A 25398-nucleotide genomic window follows, 5' to 3' on the forward strand; every position below is an offset into this window, starting at 1 on the left:
CTTCCATATGTCGTTGTGGAATATGATAGCTTGAATAAATTCAAGGAGGAACTGGACAAACTTTTAGAGGGAATGGATGGTACATAAGCTTGATTTCTTGCATCACGTGACTCCATTACTACTACTACTACTACAACAATAACGGAGACGGACAGGTGAAATTAAAGAGTTCGTGGGCAGTAAATGGATGGCCATTGCACAAAAAAGAAGGAACTGGAAAGTTGCTGGAGAGGCTTTCATCCTGCAGTGGACTGAAAATGGCTGATGATGATGACGAACCAAGGAAGCATGGTCAAATGTACAATACAAGCCTGCTGCAGAGAGGAGCGATATTTTTTGTTACTCACGCGAGAAATATTTAAAAATCGTATGTTTACGAGAGTAATCCTACTCTAAATAAAATAATCCTCAATAAGGCAATGTATTAATACGCCCGATGGCTGCAGTTAATGAAAACGATTCATTCCATTTTAAATCCAAAGTTGGATTCGTTTTAGTCAGCGTGAAATTTTTATAAATTTTCTTCCGCGTAAGAAAAGAAACACTAAATAAAAAGCATATCCTCCATTTCTTTTTTCTTTTTTTTTTAATTAAGACAATTGTGGAGCTCTTCGATTTTTTTTTTTTTTTCAGTGACCCGAAAAGACGTAAGAGATTATAAGAATAAAACGATGAATGGAAACTATTTCTGTTGTTATTTTCCAGTCATCCCGACGGCAGAAAAAAAAAAAAAAAAAGAGGGACATCTGTTTCAACGAGGTCCGTGCGTGTTAAAAAAAAAAATGGATGTAAAAGAAAGTCGGAGGCGAACGCAATGTTTTGTGTTGTCCTCCTGCGAAACGCTTTACGAGAAAACTCACTTCCGGGTGTGCAGAGCAGTGGCAGTGGCTTTGTATGGTAGCGTCCTATCACTGCTTGCCTCACAGAGACCGCCGGGTCTAGCTGAGGCTGCTAAGTTTAAAAATATCTGCCACTCGCACTTTTAGCTTCCCCGAGACATCGACAGTCGCTTGGAAACGGCTCGCGACCTCCACACACATCTCTCGAGCAATTCTATAATTCCTTATCTTCCATTCTGTCGTAGAAAAACCAACGCCGCTATCTGTAGTGTGGATGCAAGTACGCCACATTGTCTCGCAGCAACACACACGGCGCAGTGGTTCACGTGAGCGTGGACGTCACCCTCCTGTAAACCTTCTCCTCCCCATCGGCGGCAGTGGACTGTTCTCATTGGACTGCGCCTACCAGCGGAGAAGTATTGGGTCTGTTGGGAGTGAGTTCACACGCTTGAAAGCTAGCTTACGAAACAGGTGCGGGAATCTAACGGGACTCTCCTATAGCCATCTGACACAGACCACAGCGAGAACACGGTCCTGGGACACGGTCGGCGTTCTACGTCTACCGTTCGTTTGTTGTGTGGACTAGTTTCAACTTGTTCTTTTTTTTTTTTTTTTTTTTTCTCTCTTCCTTCGCTGCGGACTGCCTTTCGACTGCAGCAGCCGAAGGAAGACAGCGTTTGGAGCGAAGGATATGCTCGGTGGGAAAATCGTCTGCTGTTATACCCGTCGTTGCCGTGTGCCGAATGTATGCCGAACAACCGATGGAATATCGTCTTTCTCGCAGCCCCTGTAGGCTTAGCTAGCAGAGGAGACTTCTCTGGCGGGACCCCACCGCAGCTGAACCGACTCTTCAGAACCTCGCGGTTTTTGTATCTCTCCGTTGGTTCATGGTTGGGCAGATGTCGTGGAGTACCAACTTCGCAAAAGTGGAAGTGGCCCAACCCCAGACCTCATCGGGTTCCATCAAAGGTTGGTACAAACTCTCACGTTTTACTCTTATCTCATTTGAACGCGGCAGGCGCATGCACCATTTCCGTGCACGTGAATTTGTTGTTCGCGTTTGTTAGGGTACAGAATAGTGCCAAAAATGGGTTCGGGGAAGGGAAGCACGACACGTGGGGGAAACGGTGTCCATGTGGCTGTCTTCCACGTTATTTCGCTAACACATGTGACTAGCCGATCTTCTGTTACCGCCGACATTCGTTGTCACGTGACACGTTGTAAACAACGAGGAAGTTTAGACGTCATTTTTATCGATAAGCGTACGTAATAAACGGGCCCTTTTATTCTCGCTTCATTCTGCCTTTGTTTCCGTAGTTGCTGCGAGTGTTGCCATTTTGGCACGCGCCGTTTTTTTTGCCATTAAAATTCTACTTCGGTTGGATGTGACCGATTCTGTGACCAGGTATGTGCGCGTGTCTGGATGACAGGTCGTGCTTCGTACTGCGCCTTCCCTAAACACTGCTCGATAACAGAATGTGGGCCTCGTTTCGAATCCCATTTGGTGTTATTGCTCGTTGAAAACGAAGAAAGCACGTTTGGCCACCTCAGTTCGGATCATCTCGATAATTAACGCCATTGGCGCGGTGCCAGGAGGGCACGAGGAAAACACGTGACCTTCAAATAGCTGGCTTTTAGGCAGGAAAAGAAAATATTGGCGATCAACTAATCAGCTGATCGTTACCACTTCGATACGACTTTGTATGCGTGTAGCGATTTTAAACGAGGACAGACACGTGCGCCTGTGGTTCCCCGTAGAAGACAGACGTATTGAAGCTCACTAGTAAAGCGGATCGGTGTCCCGCTGTACAAGAAATTAAGATGGCTTGTACGCGCGTATATTTTCGTTATAAATATTGTTTCTGCCACGCCGCTTTTTCGATATTCAGACGGTTGTCAACCCCCCTGTTCAGTAGCAACCTGACGTTGTGTTTCATCTTTTTACTTCCCAGAGCTACCGCTATTGTGAAATCGAATATGTTGTGTTTAAGATGGCCCTCAGTGCTCACCACTCTGCGAGGTTAATTATTGTTAAATAAGAGTCGTCTTCGTTTTAATTTTTATTAATTATCCGCAGTGGGCCAAATGGAGTAAATTTCTCTGCCAACACAGAAATTCCGTCATTAATCGCATTAATTCGGACGATGCTACTTTCCGTTGCATAATATCGAAATTAATATCCACTTCATTCAACTCCGAATATATTATTCCCATTAAAATCGAGCAATTTTACTCATTTCTAATGCTTGACATTGATTGACCTTGTAGTTCACACTTATTCGGCTTTTGGGAAATAGCGTTTAAGATGCAGCGCTATAAGTTGTTAAAATTAATTACATGTATTAGCATATTTTTTTTTTAACACTCGCTTCATAATTTCCTCATGTAATGGTGGATTGTTAATCTCAACCAGTAGTAACGTGTTGTTACCAATTTCAACGCTGCGATGTTTCAAAGAGTGGCAACATCGATAGTTTCTCCTTTGAAGCTCAAATATGTGTGTTCTTTTATTTTTAAACAACTGTAAACACGACTAGTTCTGGGGATCGCAAATATAATACCCTCAGTTAAACCCCCCCCCCGTCTAAATCTTAGCATTTCAAGAAACCGTGATAGACTTAAAGCCGCCGTTTCCACTTCCCGATAGTCCCAGGACGATATACAGGAAGTGCTTACGGAACCTTCCTACAAGGGGTTCCTAAAGAGCAGAGGAGGGATTGTTATCGGGGATATGTAACCCAAAGATTTCCCGCCGATGAATGCGTCTAACGATCGCGTAGAATCGATACAAAATACCTTGTTGTTATCAGAAGGAAACAATGAAAGGGTGCTTAGCCAGAACCAGATGTCTAATAACGGTAATGAGATTTCTGGCAGTGGGATTTAACTGTGAAGAGTCACGCCACGTGGGACTGTTGCTAGGTCTTCCCAGCTCACACGCCCACCCATAGCAAACGTGGCTAAATTAGCCCGGCCAATACTACAATGTGACAGTGCACGTGCGAGGCGGATTCCCTTTGACTGAGTTCCGAGTTCCTTGAGGGCTTTTAAAAATGTACTCACCACGTGTTCGGAGAACTAACTTCCACGTTGTCGGTTATCCCATCCAACTGTTAAGCTAATTGAATGCGGTGTTGATCGGAACGTGGATTGAAAAGTAGGAGGAGCAGTCATATTTCCCCACGCGATTTGTTTCCCTAGAGAGCCGTTACCAGCAATGACCCATCCCCCCTACGTGCACTTTTATAAAGGATTTTCAGTATCCGACTTTAAGCTGATCGGTCGCGTATTGACGTTAGTTTGTCAAGTTCAAAGGCTATAAAAGCGATGCTCTTCTTCTTTTGATGAAATTTTAACCAATTCAAATTAACTTCATTGAAGCGACCGCTGTATTTGCTTTGGAAACAAAATTGGGATTTCTCACAGTGGATAAGACAACACTCAAGTAGTAAAAGATTAATAAAAAACTTGTTTCTACAAGAAATTATCTGCTCACTTAAAGATTCAAAAATTTTGAACATTCAGAAAATATGACCCAATAACTAAATTATTTCTTGTAGAATAAACAGAAAGTTTAAAGCATTTTTCTCCTACAGTTTGTGTCTCTGTATTGAAGATTATTATTAAATCATTAGTTTACAGGAGAAGGATAATATAACCTTCTTATATTACCTTCATTTCTTTTAAAGTAATTGTTTGTGAAATTAAATTTGCTGTTCAAGAAGGTAGAAGAGCTCACAAATTATGATTGTTTATTTCTCGATTAGTTTAAAATATATATCGTAAATAAGGCTAAATGAGTTTGTTATTATCCTTTGTGCTTTATCCTGGCCGATTTTTCCCGACAGACGCTTCCTTCCCATCAGTTTGATTTTAGTGGATTTTTGTCTCAGAATGACACAAAATATATTGATAATTTAAAACGAAGACACTTAAGTTTTGATCTTAGGTTGTGTATGTGGAATATTCGATTGTCGATCCACACTAGAAGACTACTTTACTATATAAGATATCTCTCTAATGATGCAGCCAAATTGTAAATAAATAGCAGCACAACATTTCTATCTCTAGATTCTGATTTGTACAAATCCAGATCGATTTTAAATATTGAAATTGCACGTCACTTGGCCGCGTGCAAAAAGTGAGGGCCATTTTTATAGAGCAGTTCCTTATCCTCACATTCTGAATACAGGAAATGCCACCCAAAATTAAGTTTGTCGGTGTTTTCTACTTTTTTAAATTTAATATTAACATACCCAAACTTCAGCAGAAAACAATTAGTTTTGGCTAAAGTATAATGAAATAATCACGATTTTGAAGATATTTGAGAGCTCTGTTATCCAGACATTAGTAGGAAAAAGCGAACGAATATGGCCGCATATTGGTTGGCTCTATCTCTCAGCTGAACTTACGCATTCTGTTCACCCTTTGCCACAAGTTACCTGGTTTTGCAAATAAGTTTTGGTTCAAGAGGAGCACACTATTCTTGCAGCTGATCACTCCTAGTTGGGAATCCGATTCTCTGTGAGTAGCTGAAGTTTTCAATGTTCATTATGAACCGCTGGAATGTGCACAACAAAACAAAAAAAATATTTTTTTCTGTTTATAATCTATAATCTGGGAGGACCGCATCGGGTCAGAAGAGTTTACAGGAGTTCCGAGCTAGAACGATGGGCGACTCAAACGCCTGTACTACGTACTCTCACGTTTGACCACTGGGGTTACTGAGGCCTGTATAAAATGCCACCCCGATTGAGTTAAAGGTAAAAACAGTATCTCTTCTTACGTCACCTTTACTCATATTTTGCTTCTCCCCCCCCAAGTACTTCTATTTTGAGACCTTCCTCTTCCTGGCGTCGAGTAGGGCATATTCGCTGCCTTCCCTTCAAGAATTAGAGATTCTGATCCGAGATTTTATTTACGCGTGCTTGTGTTTCATTCTCTCCTTGGGACATAGCTCTCCTTGGCTTAACGATACATTTGAGAACAAAAAAAAAAAAAATGGTAATGTGGTGGCTTCCTACTGACTTCTTGCGTCGTCTCACGTTTGTAAATGATTCGGTGTCGGGAACTAGCACCAGGAAGAAAGCCAAGCCTTAATCTGCGAGAAAACCTAATTCCGTAGTGAGTGTAAGTGACTGCGAAAATCTTCGTTAAGCACCGATTTGGGATTCTAACTCCAGTTGTTTCACCCGAAAGCCTTTTGTATGATTACCAAAGCTAGAGCGAATCATCTGGGTTACTGCCAACGCAGCTTACGTCATTCGGCGTCAGCTCATCTTGCCTGTAAATTACATACTGTGTTCTGAGGTCGATTTTGTCTGTTTGTGGGATGAAAATCCTCGGGAAATTATAAGAAACGATTCTGACTTTCTTCTCCGAAGTCAGCCAACGAAGCACCCCTGAAAAAGAACTCCATATATTCCTCGCGTCCTCAACGACTTCGAACTCGAATCTCCAAATTTTTCACGCTGATATTGAGAAGTACTTTCTGAAGACGCTATGCAGTTTTTGAACAGGAAAGCAAAAACTTTAACGCAAAAAGAGAGGAATTGGAATTTTGCTGAATGGATATTATTAATTTCATCTTCAAATGTAATTGGTTCATCTATCTTTTACGTGCATTACTTTGAAGCGCCAAGTTTTCATAAGAAACTGGGAGCAGGATATTGCAATTTCGTGGGGTGAAATCACTGAGATCATTAGATTAGAGAGAGCAAAAAAATCTTGAGGTGCACATTCCCTCCGATTGTTTCTAGGTTCAGTGCTTACCACGGTAACAGTAGGTCAGACAGGTGATTGCTTTGTGATGCACGGTCACACGAAATGTATCACTTCCTGGTACCACGGCTCTGCCGCCGTTAGGGGCGGGAAACATCTGGGGAGCCTTGGGAATATTCGTGCTGCGAGTATATAAATGAATAAGGGTCTGCAAGAGAGGGGCGGTTGGTTAGTCTGTGGCGAGGAGAGTTTAGATATAATGAGGAATAGCTGGAGGTTAGAGGGGAAAGACACTGTGAATGAAAAAAGCAGAGCGCTATGACGGAAATGACGCTCAGTGGAACCCTGGGGTGGAGTGATATCTGAAGATGAGGACAGCTGTGAAGACTCGAGTAATGGATGTGGCCGAGTAGAGCTTCTCGAACTTATCAAACCACCTACGAGCTTCTATTAATTCAGTGCCTCATTCAATTCACCACAAAGCAGAGTATAATGAAATTCTTGATTGAGTCGAAGGAAGGGGATGGGGAGAGTCTGGGAATTTTACCCCAACTGCATTTATTAATTGATTAAGGTTATTAAACTTACAACAGAGGCCTAATGTTCTAATGACATTTCATAGTAAAACAGAACACCAGATGGTCAAAGAAGTTCAAAAGATCTAGAAAATCATATCATAACACCACCCTGCTTAGCAGTCAGGTGGGCTTCAACCATTTTCAACTAAAATTCTCGTGTTTAACCACTCGGCTACGGTGGTTGTGTATTCTGTAATCACATGGCTGCATATTGTTATTCCTTTAAGAAAAATTAATAAAGGAACTCTTTAACCACATTATAAGTTGCTAAATTTAAAAACGGTCTAGAAATCTTTGGTTTTTTGTATTATTCCAGCTATTCCACAGAGTAGTTGAATGCTGCGCTGTCCGTGGAGTAGGAAATGTATCGGAAGTAACTTCACGAAACTGCGAGATAAGTTTCTTGAGGTCAGAGGGATACAGGACGGGCGGAGTAACTCTTACAAGCTCGGCAGATGTAATGAATGGGCACCTTGAGGTTTGGCAAGTCGAGAGTTAAAAAAGATACCGGCTGATCCATATAATCCGCAAAGTAACGTACACGACTGAAAAGGAAACTGAAAGTCGCTGTGGGAAATGAAACTGGCAAGAGACCTGCACGCAGCCACTCCTTAGATGTATAGATCTCGTGCAAGTTCCTTGAAATGTTGATGAGAATGAAACCAACTGAGCAACGAATGCCAAATGTACAATGTTCATGTTACGATATCACAGTATCGCACTTGGAATTTGTTAGATAGCTCGTGCACATGCGCACATAAATCGGTTGTGCAGTATTCCGTTATCTAATGTTTTTCAGCTGTATGATATGCTTTCACTACATATTAAATTCCGATTGGGGAAGTTTTCTTCTCCACAGAACTTTGTAAATAGTCTACTGCCTGTCTTTTCGTAGCACACGGTTTGGTGCTTATCCTTCATGCATCCAGAGAGAGAGAGAGAGAGAGAGAGAGAGAGAGCAGGCTGGAAAACGCGTTCATTGCCGTAAATTATGCAGTATTGCTGGGTTTATTTATTTTTGACGAGGATCTCCGAGTGCTGATCACTGCTCTAAGATGTTCGCTAGCTTTTCTTGAAAATTTTGCGCGTTTAGATTTTTTAGTTTTACTTTCTGAGTTTATTACGATACTAGATTTAGATGCACGGAAACCCCGTATGTCCTGTGCAAGTCAACAGAACTCGTTTCCCTATTGATTATCTTTGAAGCACATTGAAGTTTTCATTCTTCAGAACCGAGAATGCTAAGAATTTCTTAATGTTCCGCAGTTTATAATCTTTATTAGATTCTTGGATATTAATCCCACGTGGTACTTGTAATTGCTATCGGACATCGTCTTCGGATATACACTACTGTAAAACATAGTGCACATTCCTTCCAGTGCTTTCCTAATGCTTATACTTTCAAATAAGTTAAGGTCTCTACATCGTAGTTACAACGATTTTATTTCAGGCACGATATATAAAAAGGTTAATGATAATAAACAGAAAGTTCTTTCTTCTAATTGGAATCAGAAATGTTAAAAGCGCCTTTCCACGAAGGTAGGAGAGTTTTATTACTTTGGCTTCTTGCGCTACTGAAGCACAGAACTGGGTTAGGTGGGTGAATGATTCTTTGTTTGATTTATTTATTATTGGATTTTTTAAAAAAAAAGTGCTATGATTTCTGATCGCTTAGTTTCTGTCGTTCCCACTATTTAATAATTGTTTTGGCCTGTTGAGAGCTCATCAGTCTTCATTATAACGTTTGCCCTCTTGTAAAGACCGGTTTTTAGAATTATGTGGCCATTGACTCATGACCACTGACATAAATATGCTCCCGTCAGAAATTCCAGACTTGTTTTTGGTTTTGAATGGCCAGTATTTCGATGCTGCGCCTGGACATGAAACAAACAGACTTGGTTTTTTCTGGGGATATTTTAGTCTTTTTTTTTTTTTTTTTTTTTTTTTTATGAAATCCCCAAACGCGAAAGGTATCAAAACCTATAATACTTAGTACCGTGCATGGATTGAGGGAGAAATATGGGGGGAGGGAGATGCCGGAAACTTTTCTCTAGAGATTAAACATGGGTTTCACCACTTTAAGCCTCCAATAAGCAAAGTGGTGCTATTGCACCGGTTGATGAGAGTCATCTACCACCTGCGATACATGTAGTTGAAGTATGAAATTGAACGGGTCCGATACAAAGGCATGGTTCGAAAATAATTGCAAATTTGTTTATAATTAGCATGTATGGTCATTGAAATGCATGTATTTTTATTCCATTTCAGTAAACAGAACATCTTAATAATATTTCTAGACAACATTGAAATTCGCGGCACATGCATTTATTTATTAGAGACGTCTCCCTCCCCCAAGGTTGAATCATGATCGAACCACACACAGTAATTCGTTTTTTAATTGCTGAATTCATAAAACCTTCCTGTTGTCTACTAGAAATGAACGATGGATTCATCATTATGACCTAGAAATAAAGAAACCGTCAGTGGAATAAGCATGGTCGTAGGGATTCAAGATAGTGCGAACTTGGCGTTCCCGGAGGTGAAGTTTTATTCTCAGTTTTTTCAGCGGTTGTTGTGGTCCTATAACTCATAGTTTTAAGGGGAAAATTACCTTAAGAATACTATTAAAACAAAAGAATATGGTGTTGTTAATGAAAAAAGATTTATTTCAGCGATAATGCGACACCACATACATCGCATAAAACTTGGATTTGAAACTGAGAATCCTTCTCCCCACTGACTGATCTAGCTGCTTCGGATTTGTCTTATAACAGAGGAGCAGGATTTTGAGGTTGCAGGAATTCTTTAAAGGTTTCTCAAATCTAAGCTGTAGTTAGCTGTTCTCACGTGGAGGCATTACTGTTTTCCCATGAGTTATTTGGGAATTTTCAGTACGGACAACATTCAGATCGGCGCATGAATGCATACGTTGTACTGACACAAGAATATGATCTAGCAAAGAGAATATAAACTAGCACCCTGATTCCCAAAACGATCAAAAATCACCATGGCTAAACGCAGAGAATAAAACGTCCTTGAAAAATCGGATAAAATGTTCTCAATATTGAGTTTTTTTAGGTAGGTATCGCTTGCATATGGATTGGACATGTACTGGTGGGGGGAAGAGTAAAAGATATTTGTCAGGGAAAGTGATGGGCAACAGATCTAGAGAAAGAGAATTGAAATGGTGGATGATTTTATGGAGAGCTGATGGCATCGTTGGTTGAAGGAGACTGCTAAAGACAGAAAGAGAGAGAATAAATTTCTGTTTATACTTTGGGACAGCCTCAAAGGGTCACAGAAGTTTCACAAGGTAGAGAGAATGCGAGATGGTGATACGATCGAGTTCTGACTGTCAAATAATTCATATTTTCTTAATTTTAGAATGTTTTAGAACCTTGTACATAAACAAGACAAATTCATAATAGATAGAAGACGCCTTGGTGAATAAACCATTTTTGTTTACAAAAATGATTTTTTGAATTTTTTCTCTGATGTCGGTTGTGACAGAAACTGTATGATCGTCTTTCAGCTATGTCCAGGTGTTCCCAAACAGTATCAATCACTATATTTGTAGGAAGCTCTGTTTTCTTTGTACAAAAAGTAGTCATCAACGAAGGTTATTTTGGAAATGTCATCTAGACGAGCAAAATGTTCCACACAGCAGTTCAGGTTTTATAACTTTTAGCGTATAATTTCTCGGCATCAGATTGTATTTATCGTTTTACACGTCTAGGCATACTTTAATAAGAACATGCCTGATTAAACTGCGAACAGTTAACTGATTATTATCAAAATATTTATACAGAAAACAAACAAAAAAAAAAAGGACTTTTATTCCTGCTAGATAGCTTTCGCCTACATGCTGCTGATGCATTTCGAGGATGCAGAATGTGAAGCATGATTTATTTTCGTAGTCAAAATCTGAATGGCATGCCATTTCCTCCTTGGTATGTCGATTCAAAGTCTCCCAGTAGCCGCACAGAAAGAGGATCTGCATACAAGATGCATCACGAATGGTTTAGCCATTTTCTTTCTATAATCACCATCTCTGTTTTCTGTTTACCGAAATAACACGATTTTGAGTAACGTATCCATAGCTGTTGTAATGGTGACGTCACGGCTTTATTAAATAACGCATTTATTAATGGCAATGGAACGTTGGTCATTGACAGAAGCGAATACTCTTAATTGCAAGGGTAGTCATTCCGGCTATCGTAGTTGGCAAAATGCCAAATGTCATAGTCTGCACTTTCTGAATTTGTTTCTGTTAGAGGGAGGACAGCCTATGAGAGGATGTTTTTAACTGCCTATCCTATTTTCTCTTGCTTCTTCCAATTAAAACATTGTTGATCCGCCGTAATATTTGCTGTCTGTGGATTAGTCGCCTGCCACTTTAATTGAGGTAGATTAGAGTTAAAAATTTTCCTCGTGTTTCGGAAGGACAAATTGTGCGTGTTCAGGCTGCACAAATTGGTATTTATCGAGGATAAAAAGACGGCATATTATTATATTATGACCGAATGACAAAATAGTGCGATAGTTTTACCGTGGAATGCTCGCAACATTGTTAGAAAAATAAAATATATACCAACACTGCGTTGATATGTTCCTTAGTTGGATGCAACGCTGATGGAAGACCATTTCTTCAACCGAGAGATTTAGCTGAATTCATTGAGTCCTACTTCCAACATCTATGGTTTCTGCAGATTGTTCCAAAGACCATTCATTAGGTTGTAATCGGTGGAAAAAGGATCCACTGAAATGACTTTAGTCCTACGTGTTAAAACGAATAAAAACTGAAGAAAATTGAGTAAATATCTACGATAACCTCTTGTTTTTTGCTCTGAATGACGCATTGCGAATCCGAACCTGATTCAGATATAAGGCATGCCAGTTGTATTTTTTTTTTTTTTTTTAATACGGAGAGCGAAGCATGTCGGTTAAAAAATATCCCTAAATGAATTAGGGATTTTTTTGTTCTCCTTCAGGGGATTTACTCTTCGGAATAAATCTCCTAAAGGAGGGTTACGGTAAATGATGTGGTACTGGGGCAAATGACATGCGTCGCTGGTCAAGTGCAACTCTTTTTCTGGTGAACTCGCATGACCCTTCGAAATTTGCTCTATCTTATGGTAGTTTAGCTGCGTAGTCGGCCATACCGTGAGTTAGGGTTCCAGCAGTGTGGAAATAGTACTGCTAATTCGGAAGTGTTGTATTGCGAATATTTTTCTACTGTTGTGTTCAGCCGAGGCTTGCATATTTCTAGGAAATTAGTTCAATATAAACTTTAATTTTCCTCCTGAATTTTAGTATGTGCTTCACGGTATAATCGGTATCCCCCCCCCCAACAGTTTTCTTTAATATCCTTCATTGTTTCGAAACCCGAAAGAAAATTCCTGTTTTTGAATAAAATTAACAAGCAAAAACATAGGCAGAAAATGCAATCTCTGAACAGATGTAGAAGTTGCGTTTTAAAAACAAGGACAAAAACATTTAAAGATCTCTCCGTTTTAAACGAAATTTAAGAAAAGGTGACTACATAGTTTAATAACGCAGTCTCCTGTTTACACATTTATTGCACAAGAATTTCTCATTTAGTTAATAAAAATATCTTTTTTTTAGTTCCCATTAGCACATCTCTAAAAGTCATTGTATCAGCGTTTAAACGATTACTTATATTTGAGTTATTTTTTATGGTATAAAAATACAAAAAAAAAAAAAAGCTATGAGATTTATTGATTTATTATAATATTTATTGAGGTTCATTCGAGCTACTCTTCATCAAACTGAATCTCCTGATCAATGCAGAAAGCATTCACCTCGCAGTTTCTATAAATAGGCCTATTTAGTTTTCACAATTTGAAATCTTAGCTAATGTTAAAACCTCTTTCAGTTTGGAGTGGTGCCATGACGTTGTTGTTTTAAGGAATTTTGGGTCTCCGTTCATTATCATCATGACATAATTTCCAATTATTAGCATTTTCTAAATGTGCGCAGGGTCTGTTAAAATAATTTACAATAATTTTGACATACCGATTGACATGTGTTATTTCTACCATATCGTCATAATCCAGATTATAACAGTATAAGTTTGACTTGTTCTTTGCTTTTTATTCATTTATGTTTTAAGGGTAGCACGGGTTTCCCCCAATGCCTTAATTGCAGTATTAATAATGCCATTTAAAAATATTACTTCTTTTTGTGTATAGGAGAAATCAGTGGATGCCTGAAAGAAGTTAGAATATACTTGGAGAAACGCAACCGAATGGATGTCAGAAATTGTTCATTGGGCCACGTCGCAATCCACGAACATTAAGAGACAATTACATATAGCGAACTTGGATCTTGAATGCATCTTTTCCGTTCCGGCCACCTTCTATTCGTCTTAAAAGTACTGTATATACATCCACAGCCAACGATGTCTGCATTGCTACTGAATTGGCCCTGCAAAGCACTGTACGCACGCACAGAATTAATTATAAATTGATGCAGAGGTATAAATACCCAAACGACGTTTATCGCGATCCTAGCGCCATTTGTTTATCGTTTAGTTATGTCACAACCTCGCTCGCTCGCTGTCTGTCTGCGACATGACATTTTAGTAGTAGGAATCCCATTTTCGACTGGATATGGCAAGGATCTTCCCTTCCGTATAGAAAGCGGGTCTAAAACAATACGAGCACTTATCTGCTCAGCCCAGTGAACACGTGACTGCTGCTGGTCACTGCCCCCCTTCCCCCTGTCACGCAGCCGCCACCCAACTTCGCGTGTTTGTATTGCATACAGACCAACGTCATCAGAGCCGCTGCAGAAACTCGGTAGTAGTTTCTTTCCCTCCCGACTGCACACTCGGAAGCGATCTGTGAAAAGAGGTCATCATCTCATTGAAGCACTAGGGAAGTCGGATAGTATTACTGGTTAATGCAGGGAACTACTTTTTACCGCCACTTCAAACTCTCAGCCAAATGCGTTTTCCCTCCAGCTTGCTGTTCTCACCTTAGTGCACAGTCACTTACGAAAGTTTCTCTCCTTGTGAACTACAGAATTTAAATGTATCTTCCCAGCTATAAATACTTCGTATTATACCCCCCCCCCTTCCCCCACTATTTCCCGGAAATCTTCGATAATCCTGACCTGCAATTAGAACTGCACGACATTATCTAAATTATGTCTATAAAGTTTCTTATCCGTGGATTGTTTGAACGTTAATTACCTGTCACCGCACGTTAATTCTGGGGATTATTTGCGAAGTCTCCACCCTGAGGACATTAAAGCGTACACATGTACACAAAGGCTCTAGAAATCTCTGGCGGTTACGTCATCAGAAAGACGCATAATACGTGTGGCCGAAGTGTCCTACAGACTCGGACGGTAAGCGTGTTTACTTCACTCGCCTGGCTGTGCGAATGACAGTTAGAGTGAGCTATTTATCTCTTTGTTTCTATAGCTACAGCGGTGACATTACGTTTACAAAACCAGACACTTTCCACAACTGCTGTATACACGGGTAGAAAGCCAGAACTATATGCTTGTGCGGAGTGATATACAACAGAAAACTAGCATTGTTAGAGCGAAGTGTAGAGGTTATCAATGGTTAAAATACAAAGAAATATGGGCTGATTGTGTTGTGGAAAGTATTTTTAATGTTATCAGACAATTGGCAAACGTTAGATACATTTGTCACGAGTATATTTTACTACATTTTTATTTTATTCTAACGAAATGAGGATAAAATTAGCTTCGTTAAATGCTAAACGTGTACTCATTCGAGCTATCTGTTGTGGGAAGTGAAGCAGCCTAACTGGACTTATAGGAGACAAGGCAGGAAAGAAAGCTGTAATTAATGTTAGGTTCTTTTTGCTGGGTGACACATTGATACGCTGTTTGTGGCTGATCTGCATGTACGTAATACTGGAGACTGTTTACATTTTTGGCTGTCTCCGATGCAAACACTCCCCGTGATATTTTCAACATGCAGACCTCTTGGAATCTCTGTAATATCGTACATTAAATACGAATCCTGAAGCGTTTCAACTTCGCCCCGGATAGATTTAAATTTGGAATTTGTGGCCGCCGCGACCGCAGTTTCTGAATATCAATGAGATTCTCCGATATTTGTATACAGGTGGAAGTACGTCACAATTCAGATGTGTGCGTGTGTTGAGTGCCAACCTCAAAATGGCTATCGGAATATATTGCCGATATAAATGTTAATTGAAGAGCATTCCTTAAAATGAACTCACGGCAAAGTTCATCGTAGGGAACGCATGCATTAAATACTTGATGTCACAAGGTAGCTACAACTTCCCCTTCCACCAACAGTTCGCTTTTCTCCGAATTTACCTTTCTAGACTATCAGTTTATTGCTTTGTTTTGAAGTACTGATGCATTCGTTGCAGTGGTGCGTGGTAATGCGTGAGATGAGCAGAAAACGGAAAGCAAAGAGGCAGAGATCATTGCATTGAAATGGATGTCATTGTTTATCGTTGTGAATTTGATATTTGGCCCATGGAAAAGATTTCTCAAATAGAAATCAGCAGTATGAATTTAGGAATACCATACGTCATGAATTTTATTAGTGCCATGATTTAGTCTAACTGGACTGAGAAGCTACAAATAAAAATCTAGGAGGTCGCAGCCTTCCCTGGAACCTCACTAAAGGACTTTGATACACATCCAAATCTTTCCAGAAAATTGTTATTTGCAGTCGATGCTGTCAGCAACGATTACCTAAACATTTTTGACATCTGTGCTACATTAAGATGTTAATTTGGGTGTTTGAACGTAGTTCATATTAGGAGCATTTTCAAAATCTCTTTGATCCATCGTTGGAGGTAGAATCGGTCCAGCTGAATGCGTTTTATTTATACAAGAGGTGGGGAGGGGAGCTGTTTTCTTAAGGCTGAAAACTAATGGACTGTTCGGAGAACAGCGAAGTATGCCACTACATATTTAATAAACAGTCAGCACAGAGTCATGTCATTTATCATACATTTGAAATAAATGCGATGAAATGTCATAACAGCCGTTTTAGATTTTTCTTTTTGTTAGCATTATACGGCCTCATCAATGACAATGAAATCTTATAATTTAGTTAAGCTCGATCCTGTTGTATTGCATAGCGGCAACAAATTGTTTTTTTGATAAAATTGGTTGCCTTCATTTGCGAAAACACTCGATTTTTCTAAACAAAGAATTTAATAATTTGTTGAATAATTTTAACAAGAATACAATCATTAACTGTATTAGGGTTCGAACACGTGGGCTAGAACCAAGGTCAACCCAAAGGCTTTTGCTATTGCACTCTTTCATTGTCCACGTCAGGCCGAAAAATCTTGCTGTTGGATGAACCTTTACTTCTGACCTATCTTTTACATAAGCATATTGCAAATACCTCTACATCCAAGAAACCAGACTTTTTCCCTCTCTCTTCAGTTGCCAACGTTAGTTTAACTTTGATTCATTACTTATGATGTACAAATGGCAAATCATGGAATACTGTTGATCCTCTCTCCTAAATTCACACCACTCCATGTCATACCGATGCTGATGTTTGCTGCATGACTCTTCCAATCTTCTTAAAGTAATAATTGGGCTTTTATTATACCAGAAGCTGTTTATAATTGTTTTTGCAAATCTTTTCAGCCTATAACTGTTTAGCAGTAATAAACCTTATCACACAAGTCGCATAAAAATGAAGTTTTATTAAAAGTTTTTTATGGTAAATCCAATTGAACTGCCAAGTATCTGGCCACCTTAAGTCATGCTCATTCAGTATATCACGTTTTCTAGGCCCTGCCATTCCTTGTGACCAGTCTTTTTCTGTTTTATCCAACGTTAAGTCGAATAATTTAAATTTCATACGTAAACTGCTATACGAGTTTATTTTTCATGTAATATTTTTCATATTTCTCTGTTAATTACATACGTTTCATATTCCAACATATTGATTCTCCTCCATGACAGTATAGTGATTTCGCCACTTGTCATTCGTCTGGCGAGGGTTTTCGGTAGAAATTTAAGTATGGAATTTCGGTAGATAGCCGAGTTACTCATTTGTGATGGAAAGTAACTTTGCCGGGTCACGCAGCAGAAGCAGTATTATACGCACGAGACACTTCGCCAGACATTGTCAGATGGTAGGTCACAAGGTCATTTGGAAGCGGGAAGGGAATGAGAATAACAGCCACATCTTCGGCATTCATACGATTACTGTAAATTACTTAATAAAGAAGTTTTGAACTCAACGCACTACAGTTAATAGCTCAATTGCTTAAATCTCATTATCCTTTATTGTTGATTGAAAGTGGTCTTTAAACATACTGGCTGAGGAACGAGGAAACTTTAACCAGCAGTGCTCTGTAGCGTGTCATGTTTATGCATACGAGAGTTTCTTTCGGAAATAGTACCTGGGAAATGATTCTTCCACATGCTACAGTCTCATCTGATTGCTTGGACTTCATTACCGGTAATTTTGTTCTTACTATACCATCCAAACTGATTCTTCTTATCCACCGCAAGCCATTGTGATACAGGACAAAGATGTCACACCCAACAATGGTTGCAATAACTCTGAAAAAGACCTAAAAATTAAACAATAATAAATAAATAAAATGAATAAAGTGTAAAATGTAATTAACTCGATATAATAACTTAATTTACCTTGGTTGGATTTTCATAAAATGTTATATATCGCTCTGATAGGACGATCTGGTAACCCTTACAAAATTTTATTGAAATCGGACGCACAGAAATCCAGCAATTATTATTTCTTACATAGGCTAATTCGTAGCGGTAAGAGTTGCTGCAGTTTGTCCTTTGATGGCAAGATACAAATGAAGTTGTTCCTGTTCATTGAGGTGCCTTTGAACCGGTTCTGTTCTCTATCACTAGTTATATATCGGAGGCATTTAAAAGACTGACTGGTCAGTTAGGATATCTGTCTTTGGATATACATGTGCAGTATTTTGCTTGTCATTAATCTAGAATCAATTCATTTGTGTTCAATAATTTCACTCATTCCGGCGTACCATAGCTCACCATTCCTCACCGAATCTGCGTTGAATTTCTACTAAACTAAATCAAATACATTTATAAAAATTAATGTTTCGGTATTTTTTCATTTCATTTTATTTTTTTTTTGTTTTTACTTGATGGTAGGATTGGGTAGGGTAGATTAAAAGGAAGGTACCTGATGACACATCATTGTAAGGAAATAGCAACAGAATAAAAAAAGAAATAAATGTTAAATCCTTCTAAAGAATGTTGTTCGGACGACGTTTGGAGGACTTTCTCTGACCTTGTGTATAATTAATTAGTTCCAGCTCTGCGTGACCTTTGCAGAAAACCTGTATGCTTTCCATTTTCTAGTGTACGGAGCTTACACGTGTCCATTAATAGCCTGGAAAGGTTACAAACGTGCACGACCATCAGGAAGTATAACTGTTGGGATGGTCATGTCAGACAGAGTATAAGAGGGTAAACAGTAAAGTGACACCAGATCTGAGAGGCAAATGTAGATAAGGAGCAACGTTTTAGACTCTTTTTAAGACTTGCAGTCTTATAAAGAATATTTCCAAACAATGCTAAACAACCAAAAATGTGTCAGATTAGCCTTATGGGCAACTAATATGATTTAAGGTGGTGAAGGTCACATTTTGCATAACGTAATTGCCATTTAACTGTCAGGACTTAATCCTGACGAAGTCAGTAAAGCGGATTCTGATCGAGAAGCACGATTTTGATATGTTTGGCTAATATTCAGCGTCTTAAGCTCCGGCAATGTAAAGCAACACGTTAATTTATGACGTGCGCATGTCGCATCATTTTTCGATGCATGGCCGTAAAGGTTGTTTGTGTCTACGTGAGACCAAGGTAAGCCGTCAATTCCGGAAATTTTGCACGAAAACAGCTCCTTGATCTCTGATAAACATCCCACCATTATCGTCAAAGCAGTGACAGGATTGCGGTGGGGATATTTTTCTTTCGCTTTCCATATGATTTACAGGCGAGCGTTGGCAAATGCAGTGTCAGTGCCCATGATGAATGTACTCTACGATTTCTACGACATTTGGTGAACGTTGCTGTTCGATCTCGGATTATTCAAACTGGTCATTATGTTGGATATTTTATTATTATTATTATTATTATTAGAAAAATTGCACCCCCGCTTTCACTCCTTTTTCTCAGCCGACCGGCTAGAAGGGTGTACAAAAAGGCAAGATAACAATTATTTACAATATTTTACAAAAATAATGGTTCAACTGTGATTTTAGATTGATTATAAATTCATATAATATAAGTGAATTTATCTTAACCTGTTACTATAATTTGACGTAGTATTTACATCTTAATATATTATATTTAAGCACAGTATCGCCATTCTTCTATATTTGAAGTAAGTTTGTCTGTGGGCTTCAGAGAGACTCTTGTAGTGACAGTATTTCATTGGGTCTAATTCCATTGAATCAAAGTGATGAGTTATTTGGGAAATTCCTCTTTTGTCTAAGTTTCTTAGACAAAAGAGGTTGGATAGCACAGAATGTAACGATAGATGAGGGTTGCCATGTTTGCGTCCAGCACATAGAGTAAAGACAAGGCTTTGAAGACCTGGGTGCATCAATCACTCCGGTAAGCATTTGAGAAAGAAACAGGATATTGCTGGATGCTGTGTGAAGTCTCCACGGGATGACGTTTAAAATTGTATACAATACGGACGTGCTGAATGGGTTGATGCTGTTCATCAATCTTATTATCCAGGCCGCCGTAGCCTAGTGGTCAGGCGCGCGGGTGCATAAGTACACGTGCCTTGAGTGACCGGGGTTGAAGCCCGTGACTGCTGAATGCGGTGCTGTTTCCTGTATTCTGTGTATCTTGTAAACCCTTTGACCGTTTGGTCGTCCCGGAGTATAAACAGAAATTGTATTTATTTTTATTTATTTATTCGATTGAGAGTAATTTCTATAGACACGCAGCGGAGAAGGCTAGACTGGAGAAACAAAGTGGGGTCGGTTGTAGGCACTACTGAATGTATCTCAGGATTACGTCCATATTATGTTGCCTGTTCTATTTCCACGTCACAGAGAATGTTTTCGTGTCCATGGTGAAGAAATGACTCAAAAAGATAAAACCTGATCCCATTTTAACCGAGGCCAGTGTTGGAACCTCACTTTCTTTACCTCCGATTTGCTATGATAGGCTCAAATGCCATTCCTCATTCTATTTTTGGTAAAGCGATTTGGATATGTTGAGCTCCAAGCTTATTTGCTGGACAGGCTACAAGACTATTAATAGGGGTCGAGACTCGCTGATTTACAAGGTGAGTCTGTGTAGGGTCTCTTGATGTTATATACAATTTCAGGTCTGCTGTGTATGATTGCAAACACGTGATCAAATCGTAATGATTTTAGCCTTGCTGGTGGTATGACCGGGCAAAGTTAAAATCACTCTTCTTTGCAAGGGAATGATCAAGGCAGCAGTGAACAGTAGTCTAGACAGAACTCCTCCCTATAGTATTCCCTGTTATAATGCATAATTGCTGGAAAGGTTGATGATCAGCTTCTCTGGCGGAATTAGATTAATGATTTTTAACAGGCTTCTGTAATACCAAAGTATTACAGAAGCCTGTTAAATGTAAGAATGTGTCAAAGCCTATCGTACGTGGAAGATATATCCAAAAAAATGACGTCCAGTTGAGATTTACTGTTGACAGCACGTTTTTATTTTAAATATAGGGTGTCAAGTAGGTTAGTATATGTAGATCTTTTGGGATCACTGTATGAATGAATATCCTGGAAAACTTGCATCGAAGCACTGGCCTATGGTGAATCCTGACACGATTATGTCAATCCCCATCTACCAGAACATGACATGCCATCTACAGACGCATACATTCATGAACTTCTGTGCTTTGAAGACTTCGGCTGTCTTTTAATAGAATTCATATTGTAAACTTAATTAATTTTCGTGTGTATACATGTTCAGACCTAAGTAATCTCTCTCATGTTAATATATATACACTTATACTATGCCAACTCCAGGCACTGTCAATCGTCCTTTTAACGTTTATATTTTTCACTTATAATTCTGTGTACACCCTTCTAGCCAACCAACTGTACAAGAGGTGAAATCAAGCACCTGAATAATAATAATAATATTGTTATTATTATATAATAATAATTCAATAATAAATAATGAAGGTGTTTAGGTCTATATAAGAAGCACTGGTCAATGAGAGCTATTAAGATGGTTTCTGAAAGGATTTTAATAGAATAAATAATAAAAAAAAAATTCTGTTTATATTCCGGGAGGACTGCATACGAGTTCACAAGATAAAGATAATACATGAATATCACTGTATTTAGCAGTAATGTTGGTCGCTGAAGCTCGTGTACTTACTACTACTAAGTAACTAAGTACTTACTACTAAGTAACATGGCTGTTGACCACTCGGTTACGAGTAGCCCACTGAGATAAGTCTAAAGTCCTTGGGCTGTTTACAGTTTCTTCTTTTGGGTATGGATTGAATCTTGTAGTGATTCAACATGGTGTGGATTATCCCGGATTTTAAAATGTAATTAAAGATTATTAGAACGGGATTCCACAATGAAGGCATAACACTACACACTTTTCTTTTAACCATGAATAGAGAAACGCCATTAGGACCTATGGTAGGTTTATTGGAACGTCTGTTAAGCCGTCAATTCCGAAAGTATTACACCACAACAGCTTTTTGATCTCTGATAAACATCCCATCTTTATCATCAAAGCAGTGACAGGATGGCAGTGGTGGTATTTTTCTTTCGCTTTCGTGCGATGCAAAGACAAGAGTTGGAAAATTCAGTGTCAATGATCATGATTTAAGCAAATTGGTTCAATATGGCTAACTGTCGAAGAACTTTATTCTGTGGCTGAAGATAGTTTTGGGCTTTTTTTTTTTTTTTTTAATAAATCTGGAATTCTATAAAAACTAATAATTTTTCTGCAGGCCATCGCGCTAATCTTTTTTCTGTAAGTGTATTGTAATAAGTTGATTTAATTCGGTACCACCGCATAAAATTTAAAGCTTTGCTCTGTGATGATTTCATTTGTTAATAAATTTCATTGAAAAGTCAACTGTATTTAAATTTAACATTTGCGAATGTTTGTTATAAATGTTAAGAGCTAGTTACTACGATTCCATCGGGGAACGTAATCCTGAACATCATAAACTCGATTCCTGATTGAGACTTTTCAAATGATACATGCTTTATCATTGGAAATGAGAAATGGTGGCCTATGTCGTGAATAAACATACGTTCAAGAGTGGTATTATGCATTATCAGTGCAATCCGTTATGCATTGATAATGCATAATAGATTGCAAGAGTTTTTCATCCTCGAACCACATTGCCCATATTATGGTTAATTTTATTGAAAATTCAATTTATCCAGCTTGCTTTGTACTTTTCATTTTTCAGAAACAATTCACTGTGGTTGATATATACGTTCTTGCTTCTACTCCAGATTACCACCAGGTCAGAAGAGTTTACAGTAAATCACGAATACATTCGTTAATCGTATTTAGCAGCCACGCGAACTTGAACCATGGTTTTTATTTCATTTTATTAATGAAATAAAAATTCCTTACCAGTTTCATGCATTCCCAACAGTAGAATGATTCTGGATGCCCTTCCTTATATTTTAAGCTACTGATTCATAATTTTTCTTGGTGAAGCAAGAATGGGAAATATTAAATTAGTTAGACTGCAGATACTTTGTTGGCAGAGTTATTGATATACGAAAAGGCGCAGACATAATAATCCCTACAATACTGTTCACATGTGTATGTCTGTAAACTGCATCAAAGCAAGATGAGCAAATCCCATCATGGTATCATCCTGCAGACGAATCATGCCGTGCATCATCTTGACAGAGAGGGTTGGGGAGAATAAACTGACGCTTTTATTGATTTGTTTGTTTTCTTTTCTGGTCGGTGAAACGAAAGAATCAAATTGTAAAATTTAGAAATGGAAATCTTAATAACAGTTTGAAAGCCAATAATCTGCTTAACTTTAACTTGTTTTCTCAGAAGGTTTTTGTTTATTAAAAAGCTGCAGACTCGGTTTAGTTATTGATATTCTGGACACCTTTTATGTAAATTTCTTTTGAGGAAACTTAATAACAAGTAGTATCATTATTAATGAAGCTAAGTTTAAAAATTAACTGTAATTCAGAAATTTATGTCCCTCACTTGGACGCATTTACAGGACTGACTTATCCTGTATTTATTCCGCTAGTGCGGGTACCTGTCTCTTGGTGGACTGTTTCTGGATATCGAGATAAGCAGATGAATGGGGAGGGCAGAATATAACATAATGGCATATTCTGTAAAGTCTGAAAATATCTGACTATGAATACAGCCACTCACATCACGTTCCAAGTTAACAAATATAGACCAGCCATTTGATTACTGCATTGAGAGATATCAGTGATTCTGCTTTGATACCAGTAAATCATTTTTTAAGTGCTTTGAAATTTTGCAATTTTTGCTTCTTCTAGTGGAACTTAACCTTAATAAAGTTTAGTCTTTCTCTTATATACCAGCAGGCTTTACTGCTATCTCATGCGACTTTGCTACTTTGGTCGACACCTGCTATTGTGGTCTTTTCGAAGATTAATATTGATGTTTACGATTTGTATTTCATAGAACGATTACCGTGTTTCAACAGGGAGCATCGGTCTAGACACAGAACTCTGGGTTATTACGCAACTCCCAATTAAGATTCATTAGTTTGGATACGTTATATAAAGTAAGGCATATACTTCTTTTAAACTGAACTAATTAACCACAAGTATCAGAATACAGCCAAACATTATTGGCATTCTATTGAGTACGTATTTAGTGCAAACTAGAACGATCTTGACAAAAAGTTATCGCTGTATGGTATCTACTCTGGTTTCTTAAAATTGTTTCAGGAATATTTTCTTATTTCTTTTCCCATAAAACTCCGTTTTATATAAACAGGTGTGGCTTATGTACTTCACTTTCTCAACCCGTCTGTGAATGATTCCTCAAAGCCAACAGTCAGCTTGTCAAATATAGTGATGACCTCAGTTTCACTTTCTAGTGCATTTTCTGATAATTCTGTCTTACCCTGGGCATCTCCAGTTATCCATTTTGGTTAGGAAAAAAGCAAGGGAAAACGAAAAGTTCATGAATCCTACATCCTTTTCCTGTTGGATGAACTTCGACCAGATAACTTGTGTTATCACCAAAATCCAACTCTTCGAAGAGAACTTTGACCAGGACCTAGTTTACTCGCTAAAATACTAGGAGAAACTTGTGTGTAAAAAAAAAAAAAAAAAAAAAAATGTAGCTAACACGAGCCGTTAAAAATCTATTACTGTTTATTGGCTTTGAAAGCCCCACGCCACGGTTGTCTGATTGAAAGTAAGACTACAACTTTCCGCATGTGGCATTACCACACGCCCTCTTTCCTAACAGGCAATTTGGAATGAATCGTATATGTTTTGAGTTTTGTTTATTGTGTCATTGGCCCTCACGTTGACCGCAGTTGGTCAACGTAAGCGCCACTTTTGGTTCTTAGTGCCATTCTGCTCCCTTCTGTTTGTCTCTTCCTTGATACGCTGATAACACAGATAATCTTGCTCGGAAAATCTTATAAAGACACCAGATTAAAGTGCGTTTATTCAGAGCCCGGTGCTTGGCTCCCTAAGAAAGCGTGTAGTGGAACATCACGAAATTGTATTTGTGCGCGTGCTTTGAGTTGGCGCGTGAGTACACTTCCTTGACTTTAATTCGTATACGGTGCCGCTTAAACTGATTGATGTTAATTAATTAATATTAAAAATTACAATGAATTACTTATGAAGACCCTCGGAAAAATTCCAAATTAATAAATATCACACGAATAATATTTAAAAATTTAAATGCCTTCATATTTATTATGAACACTTTGTGGTGTGAAATTTCTTTCTAAAAATACAATATTTTGAGTCAATAGCCCAAATACGCGCACATTAGAGCTTTTAAGGCTCTGGTTACCTCATAATTAATACAGATAAATGAAGCTTTCTCCACACTTCGATCAGAAATTTATTCCTTCTAATATTTTTAAGTTAATTTTCTTTCTTACATTTCATTTTAATTAAATACGGACTTTTACCTTAAGCAAAAATTTCGTAAGGGTGGGGACTTTATATAGAAGAGTCACAATGCAAAAATCAATGTCATAATCAAATAAATATAACTGTACC

The 25398-nt window shown here is 38.4% G+C and overlaps 1 protein-coding gene across 1 annotated transcript in view; it reads left to right on the plus strand.

The window, feature by feature from the left end:
• The first annotated feature begins 1599 nt into the window (after positions 1–1599).
• Hr3 (nuclear hormone receptor 3 ROR-beta) overlaps positions 1600–25398 on the plus strand; it is a 295665-nt gene continuing 271866 nt past the window's right edge. The window contains exon 1 of the mRNA XM_090370724.1: positions 1600–1808. Coding sequence (XP_090226850.1) covers positions 1727–1808 — 82 coding nt within the window. The 5' untranslated portion in view covers positions 1600–1726. The remainder of the gene's footprint in view (positions 1809–25398) is intronic.

Source organism: Mastigoproctus giganteus, chromosome 3, assembly GCF_048544385.1.
Source record: "Mastigoproctus giganteus isolate SK-2022 chromosome 3, ASM4854438v1, whole genome shotgun sequence".
NCBI lineage: Eukaryota > Metazoa > Arthropoda > Arachnida > Uropygi > Thelyphonidae > Mastigoproctus > Mastigoproctus giganteus.